At 33.5% G+C, this 9,169-nt stretch overlaps 1 protein-coding gene across 1 annotated transcript in view; it reads right to left on the reverse strand.

The window, feature by feature from the left end:
* Nucleotides 1-9,169, reverse strand: part of LOC107443541 (rabphilin-3A) — a 90,313-nt gene that overhangs the window by 38,244 nt on the left and 42,900 nt on the right. The window contains exons 5-7 of the mRNA XM_071185881.1: nucleotides 5,940-6,066; nucleotides 4,290-4,376; nucleotides 1,563-1,728 (exon numbers count right to left, since the gene is read on the reverse strand). Of these exons, the coding sequence (XP_071041982.1) occupies nucleotides 1,563-1,728; nucleotides 4,290-4,376; nucleotides 5,940-6,066 (380 nt within the window). The remainder of the gene's footprint in view (nucleotides 1-1,562; nucleotides 1,729-4,289; nucleotides 4,377-5,939; nucleotides 6,067-9,169) is intronic.

Genomic DNA, 9,169 nt, shown 5'->3' on the forward strand with positions numbered 1-9,169 from the left:
TATGAACATAAATCTGCACAAGAAATGTTGAAGGCTCAATTTAAAGATAAACTTGTGAATACTTTTCCTAACGTTCACATTGCATTAAGAATATATTTGTCGATTCTTAAATCAAATGCAGAAGGAAAAAAATCTTTCTCCAGATTAAAATTGATAAAAGATTATTTGCTTTCAACAATGAATCAAGATCGTTTGGCATCGCTCGCACTTATGTCTATTGAATCCGACATTCTGTGTAGTTTGGAATTCGATAGCATAATACAAGATTTCGTTGAATCCAAAAATCGCAAAAAAGTAATATATTAGATCATAAGATTCTGCAAAATAATTTATTACCGTAAAATATTATATTTTTATTTGTATCTTCATAATTTTGTGCAAAATACACTTGTTGTTTTTAAAGCTAAATTATTTTTGTCAACAAATTTTTTTCTCCCAAGTTTTTCGTAGGCCCCTGAATTTCGTAGGCCCTAGGCACGTGCCTAGTGTGCCTATAGGTTAATCCGGCCCTGGCTACACTAGATACAATATGGCACGATTCAATTGTTCTTTCGTCAATATGGAACAACTGTGGTTAATGACACAGTGACAGGAAAATTAGGCGTCTTTCATTTTCCCACAAGACGGGGCATCCCTTCCATTATCAGGCAGACGTTCAGGATTTATTAAATAATGAGCCTGCTCGTCGTTGGATTGGACGAATGTCGGACGACGGCAATCAACTTTTTTCACGGACACCATGCTCTACAGACTTAAACTCCCTGTGATTTTTTTTTATGTATTTACATCTTTAACATTTGCGTGTTCGTGCCCTCTATGTCAGCATTGATCGTGACCTGTTGCAGTGAGTTCGGCAAGAATTTGACATTGTAACTGGCGTTTTATTCCTGGTGGCGGAATATAGCCCTACCAGCTTCCGATCCATGGGTACCCATTTGTCTGGGAATTAAAAGCGGTATGCGAGCAATGCTGCCTACATTGCAATTGCTTTTTAGATCACCATGATGATAATCTAACCGCTTAAGCTTGGGCCATTGATTGCTGTTTGGTTTGTTGGTGCTAAGGCCGGCGTCCATCTTAACCTTTGGATGTCAATATTTTTGTAAATTTCGTGTAATTCTGTATTTATTCTTCTCCAAATTTCATTTTTTTGTACAACTCCAAAAATATTTCTTAAAATCTTTCTCGGAAAAGTTACCTGGGTTTCTTTACCTCTTTTCATCAATATCCAAGTTTCAGTTGTGTAAGTTAAAACAATAATGTTGCAGAATATTTTGACAAGTACAAGAATTTAGAACTTGTTAAAACATTAAGCAATATGTAGTTTGTCATTAAAATAAAGAAATTTTAAGGTTAATTTATTACTGTACCATTATTGCTGTTTATTTCTTAGTTAAAAACATGTCAATTCTGTAGTATTTATCGTTCTGCTTAAAGAAATTCATATTGTAATATTTTTTTTCTTTCTTTGAATTCAAAACACTAAGAATCCACTGTAATTATAATGTAATTTGATAAATATTTTTTTTTTAAAAATAGTCATTTGTGATGGCTATATTTACCTTTAGTTTGGAGATTTGGGTTATATGAGCGCAAGGGTGTATTTTGCTCATGGGATTTAAGGGGTGTTGAAGGCGTCGAACTGTATTTGCTGGGCTCTGTTTTCCTACTAGGCAGAATGTATTTTGGCAAACCTCGGTAAAACCAAGCTCCTGATTTCTTCCAAGTCTGCAAAATAAAATAAAAAAATTCTGAAAAATTAAATAAGCTTGAAAGTATCATTGATATGCTTTAGTATCATTAATACGCTTGAGATTAGCATTATGCTTGAGTATCATTGATACGCTTGAAGAAAAGGCTCTAACCTTCATTTCTTATTTCAACGTTAATTTCAGTGAATGAAGAATGCATACGAAATTGATCTACGCATTTCGGAAATTTTAAATTAAGCTTAAGATTAACATTATGCTTGAGTATCATTGATACGCTTGAGATTAACATTGCTACGTTTGATAGCAACTTGATACACTTGAGTATTATTGATACACTTGAGAGTAACATTGATTCGCTTGAGTATCATTGATATGTTAACGAGCATCATTGATACGCTCTAAGAAAATGCTCTAACCTTCATCTTTTATTTCAACATTAATTTAAGCGAATGACGAATGCATACAAAATTGATGTGCACATTTCAGAAATTTTCAATTAAACTTGAGATTAACATTATGCTTGAGTATCACTGATACGCTTGAGATTAACATTGCTACGTTTGATAGTAACTTTGATATACTTAAGTATTATTGATACACTTGAGAGTATCATTGATATGCTAACGAGTATCATTGATACGCTTGAAGAAAATGCTCTAACCTTCATCTTTTATTTCAACATTAATTTCAGTGAATGAAGAATGCATACAAAATTGATGTACACATTTCGGAAATTCTCAATTATATTTCGTTATATTTTACACAGATAATTAACACATAATGATTTCCGCTATTTTATTTTTTAAATATGCGATAGCAGAGCTGAACTTAAAAGCTAGCTATTTTTTTAAAAATTATACCAGAGATGCCAACTTGCTCCGGACAGCAAATATATATTTAAAGTGGTGGTTTATCAGTTATGATTCTTGGTTTAATAAATTCAATTTAGTAGACTTTTATCCACCACTATTTCTAAATAATCCGCAGGCTTATATAATTCACCGCTTTGTAGTACGTATGCCATGGTATGCCTTTTAAAAAGCAAGCAAAAATAGTCAAATATTTGCAAAATTTACTTAGTAGTTATCTACCGGTTTATTAATTATTTTGGCTTGTCCGGAGCAGTTGGCATCTCTGATTATACTGAAGAATTATTTCGAAATTTATAAGTAAATTAAAATTCAAGTAACTAAATTTAGTTACTGATATTAGTAGCGAATAATAGATTTGGAATAAAGATTTTTGTAATGTAAATATACATTTGCTCCTTTGCCAACCGTAGAAAATAGGTGCTGCAATATTAAGCTTGATTCATGCAAAAATTGATCACTAAAGAGGAAATGAGGTAAAATTCGCATGATAGGCAAAATACTAAATTGAAATTTCTCAAGATATCGACTAACTTCGGCGAGGAAAAAGTTTACAACAAGTTTGTTTCTTAATTTATTGTACTCAAGTGAAACTAAAATTTAAATATATCTCCAAATTTTATGATTTATTGCTAGGAGAATAAGTGTAAATCGCTCCTGAAACACATGTTCAACCTACACTCACCGATTCACGTATTACGTACAAGCACAAATATATCGCCAATATAAAGAGTTTGACGATATTCCATTTCATTTCCAAAAAGAAGCAAACTGAGTCTTTTCTTCGTTTCCTGCTTCCAAATAACTTATATCAAAGAGCTCCCATATATCTCAAGGGATAGAGGGTTCGTCTCCCAATGAGGTGGCCAATGGTCGATCCAGCGATTTTGGTCCATACGAATTTTATAGCAGGCTTGCATCAATCATAGTGCAAACGTAAAATATCCTCAATTGTAGACGTTTCATGGCTTGGAATCACCTTATCGTCGAGCTAATCGTATGAGGTTTTCTTAGTTTCCCCTTCATATAATGCAAAGACAGGTGAGTTTTATGAAAAGCTTGCCCAAATGTTTAATCCAGGAGTTCCCTTTTGATCTGGGTTGAGTTCTAAATTACAAGGCTACAGAGTTAAGTCGTAAACCCAAAAATGGGTCAGCTGTTAAACTTTAATGAAACAGAATGCTGAAGTCATTACGCCACGTCAATATCTAGAAGAAATGAAAACAAATAATTGCTCTGAGGCTTACTGTGTAATCACCATTGAATCCAGGGTTAGAAATCTGTTGTCATCAAGTTGACCATGAAAGTTCAAGTGGTTGTAAAATCAAACCACTTGCCTATTGAGGGTGAGTTATACTTTAGTCTTTTTCGATCATATTTATCGCATTTTTCCAACGATAAGATCTTTGTATTTGAAAACGAGAGTTCAAAATCACGAGTTAATGAGTTCTAATGAGTGATAAGTAAGGAATAGAATTTTAAGTGATGTGCGATTTATAGATTAAACGCTTAATGTTATAAGATGGTGACAATAGGCACTAAAAAAATTCATAAGGATTAAACACCTGTTTTCCGCTTTGCTTTATGGATTTAATATTGAAAGAAAGCAATCAACAGATTACAGTTAACATAACATACTGCATAACATACTATAAATAATACACTGTTCTGTTCATTACTAACTATAATTAAGGTATTAGTGACGTACCTCTCTCGTCTCAGCACAGATTCGGCACAAAAACAGCGGTTCTTTATGAGCACTTAATGTTTCTAAACCACATTTTGAGCAGACCGCCTGTAAGAAAAAGGAAAACAAATTGAAGTGCAAAAAAACTTAAAATTGTCCAATTATCTAAAGTTTAAAAACAAGAACTGAAACAAAATCGGAACACCGGAGTAAAATTGAAAAGTTTACCGAATAAAATATTAACTAATCCCCCCCAACACCCATAAGTTTGGGATCATAATGAAACAGCCATAAATCTGGGATCATAATGAAACACCCATACATCTGGGATCATAATGAAACTCTCCTATCTCTGGGGTAAAAATGAAACACCCATATATCTGGGATCAAAATGAAACATCCACATAATGCAGCACCTATATATCTGCGATCATGATGCAACACCCATAAATTAGGGATAATAATGAAACACTGTGGAGAAACTGGAACTAGTAACGCCCCCTAGCGAGAAACTAGATAAAAAACTCAGAGACAGAGAGTGAGTGGTAGCGAACGAACGGTAGAAAGCCTGCCATGCAGAGCTCCTAATTTTCTTCTTCATATATGTTTTATATGTTTTGTTTGTGAATGTGTTGAGTGCTAGCTATAGTCATGTTTTATAAAATAAATAAAAGTTAGCTAGCCGTTGTTTTAATTCCCCCCTAAGCACCACACGTCACAACACTTATAAATCAGGGATCATAATGAAATACCCATAAATCTGTGATCGTAATGAAATAAACATATATCTGGGATCGTAATGAAAGCATTCCTTTACAAACAACGTTGAAAAAATATGAGATAATAGCATCACATGAAAAAATAATAGTATTAGCCAAAAGTGAAGATAAGTAATAAAAAATGGTAATCCTATTACGAGCAACTGTTTGGGTAATTTAGCAACTCTATCGGCAACTCCGAACTGCGAAATTGCCTTTAGAGTTGAGGCTCTTATTTTTCTCTCCTGTGATATCCGTATTATTTAAAAGAGTCTGAAAAGGTCAATAGGTCTAAAAAGTATATTAGGTCCGTTTTTGGCGACGTCGCATTTTGTAGCCATCCAGTCATCAACATAAGACCACAATGAGGCTTTTAATTGTGATTCCACCGTGTAACGCAGATTTGACATATTCTCGTCAAAACTATGTCACACGCTGACCGTGTTAAGACGTGAATATACCACATCTTTGTCACTCGGTGATCCTGGTGAGACGTAAATATGTCGCAGTTACGTCATAACTTGACCCTTTCGAGATGTGAATATGTCACACCTTAAACGACGGCGTCTCTGTGACAAATAAGTGTCTGATTGTAGTCTCATGTTGACGTCGAGTGATATCCGTATAAAGATCAAAACCACAGACGTGTGCATAAAATTGCCAACAAATAACATAGCGTCAAATAACCTTAAGCATCAATACGTGACGTGAAATAGACGTGTCCTTTAGGACAGTGCTGTGAAATTTGGCTGTAATTGGACATGGCAGCAGCAGCCTTTACTAACAGCGCGACATCAGGTCAAGTGCCTCTCCTGACTATATTGGTTGGACTCTACATGACTGAAAAACTGTAGCCTGGTCAGATGAGTCGCGATTACAGCTGGTGGGAAAGATGGATGACAACAAAACTCACTTTTTCACAATCTTTGCACAGCTGTGACTGTCCTAGTATTCCGAATTCTTCAGCACAAAGAACGCACTGCGTCGATCCATTCCCCATAGCATTCTTTTTCATATTGTCCAATCTATCAACAAGTCTCCTGAAAAAATACACACAGATAATGCTTTATCATTAGCAGTGTTTAAGACGTGGATACACAACTAGTTACCAACTTGCCCCATTTAGTAAAAAAATATTTTTAAGTTGTAACGATATTTTTCCACCACTACATATCAAAAATTTAAAGTATCAACTTTATTGTACGTAGCTTATGGGGACAGTTTAACGCCTCAGGGTCTGATCAGGGGTAAGCTAATCCCTGTAACGTAAGTGAAGACTGCTACCTGGCACGAGTGGTAATTACCAGGACGGCCGGGTCTCTACTTTAACCCTTTCGTGCCGACTGTCACAAATACGCGCCAGCATAAAACCGTATTAACCAGGGTAAAAAGATAAAACTGGTAATCAAAGTAATTCTTTAGCAGTTTATTTGTGGGCGGAGTTATAATTGTTTGATTTATTTAATTCACTATTACTTTGTTCAAAATAAAACTATTTAACTATACTTTGAATCAACATTGATTATATATATGATTAAACTAACAATAATTAAAGTAAAAGCGAAGTAAGTCTGTCAAATTAGCAACGACTACATTTAAGTTACCGTTTTTTATTTAATTACAACTTGATTCTGACTTTGTACGAATGCTTTTCTGAATCACCTGTCCCCAAGGGGTTAACAGAGACGCACTTACTTACACATATACACACATACCCTCCAACTTATGAGGATTTTGAAAATAATTCTTTCTAGTGGTAGCGAACCAAAGTAGAAATTTTTAAAGCAAATGGATCTCTCATAAAACTTTTATCAGAACTTAAGAATCTAGCCATATGGCCTGCACTTTTATAAGTAATAGTGGACAAGTTACGCTAAAATAAATTTTTTTTAAATATTAAGACATTAATTTTGCTACCGTCTGAAAAGAAGATTTCTGAAACTACGGAAATTCCGTAGCAGTTGGAGGGTATGTATACTCACATCCTCACATTCCTTAAAACCGCCCCTCTTTTATATGTATTCCCAAACTGTAGTTCTGTAAATATTCATTAGTGTTTATTTTCTCATTGTACTTAAATTTTACCTTTTTTTCATGTACTTTTTTATCACTTGTAATTTTTTTATTACCTAATAATGGCAAAGTGCCATTTTTTTTCCTCTCGCGAACTCCATTTTGTTTCCTAAACTTTATTTTTGTCTTGTATGTTTCTTAGTCTAATTTCGGGATGAATGGGAAAAGGGCCGTAAGGCCTCAGACACCCAATTCCACTAGAACGAACGAACGAAATATGGGGACAGTTTAACCTCTTCGAGACGGGAGAGTCATATATGCATTCTCAGGGTGTCGATAATCAGGGTAAAAAAAGATAAAAGTGGTAGATAAAAGTAGTGGTAAAAGCAGAGATGCCAACTTGCTCCGGACAGCAAATACATAATTTAAAGTGGTAGTTTATCAAATATGATTCTTGGTTTAATAAATTCAATTTAATAGATTTTTATCCACCACTATTTCTAAATAATTCGTTGGCTTATATAATTCCTCACTTTATAGTACTTAAGTCATGCAATACCTTTCATAAAGCAAGCAAAAATAGTCAAATATTTGAAAAACTTACTTTACAGTTATTACCGTTTTTTTAATTATTTTGTCGCGTCCGGAGCAGTTGGCATCTCTGTAAAAGTAGTGGTTTATAGCAGTTTATTTGTGGGCGGGGTAATAATAGTTTGCTTTATTTAATTCACCACTACTTAGTTTGAATTAAAAATTGTATAGTTACACTTTTAATACACCAGGATTGGATGTGTTAGATTTAAAGCGAAAGCAAAGATAAGTCAGCCAAATTAGCTATGTCCAAACTTAACCTCTTGGGGACGGGTGATTCAAAAAAGTATTCGTACAAAATCAGAATCGGGATGCAATTAAATAAAAAACGGTATTATTTCTAGTAAAGGTAAATTAAAGTATTTTTTGAATTGAAATTGATTTAAGAATAGTAATTGACATAAGAAAGAAAAAACCCATTTAGTTTATAAAAAGGCAAATTTGTTTGGTGGTAAATATATTTAACACGACCATATATTAATTATTGACTTTTATTTTGCTTTATTTATAAAATAAATTTTATAAATGCTACAAACTTCAAAAGGAATTATGTATTTTATAACTTTTATACTCTTTTTTGAACTAACAAATGGTTACCAATTTTATTCAAACGCACTTCAAGAAAGCTGAAGTTATTAACAAATGGAAACCTAAATTAAAAGTGGTGGGAAGTATACTTCGTGGGGCCTACGAAAGGGTTAAATAGCATATTTATGGTCCGCCTTTAACATTTTAAGACTGAGTCGTGAAAATCCGATCATTAGAATCAAAAGTTATTCAGCGGGGTTCGTTTTTTTTTATTTTGCGCACTTTAGGTTTGAATTACAATGGGGAACAAGTTTTTTGTTGCATTTATACAAATACTTGACCTCACCTAATTCGGATGTGGGAATTTCAAAACTGAAATTATTGTTGCTCCGAAAACTACATTTCTCTTAAAAATATACTTATAGTTTAGTTTATGCTTTGTCTGAATGCACAAGTTAAAAAGCAAAGCCTCCACACGGTTTCTTATAGGTAGACTGATCAGACCACCGTGAAGGTAAACCAGTTCACGAAAGAGCTATTTAATACAAAATCTAATAAAAAGAAGAAAGTGGTAGAAAATATATGTCTAAAATTTGTTTAATTTATGTAGGGGAGAGTCGGGTAGCTCCGCCCAGCGGGTACCCCCGCCCAACGTCAATTGCATATGTATAGAATATTTTCTCAAGTCAATGTGCCATCGGACATTAATTGTTATATTAAAAAGAGATTATTTTCAAAGTTTCAAGTATTTATGCAGCTGTTAACATGGTAAACAATAGTTTTGAAAATATGTTGAATACAGTATTCATGAAGTTAAGAAAAATTGGTTGAATGTTTCGTTTATACTTCATTTTAATACTTATAAAATAATTTTTTCTATACATACAGCATTAAAGTATGTAGTCTTAGGTTTAATTTGCACGAAGAAAGAAGTTTATTTTTGAAAAATTGTTCGAGTAATTACAAATTTACAAAAAAATTGAATTTCGGGTAGCCCCGCTCACATGAATG

The sequence above is a fragment of the Parasteatoda tepidariorum genome, chromosome 9, assembly GCF_043381705.1.
Source record: "Parasteatoda tepidariorum isolate YZ-2023 chromosome 9, CAS_Ptep_4.0, whole genome shotgun sequence".
Taxonomy (NCBI): domain Eukaryota; kingdom Metazoa; phylum Arthropoda; class Arachnida; order Araneae; family Theridiidae; genus Parasteatoda; species Parasteatoda tepidariorum.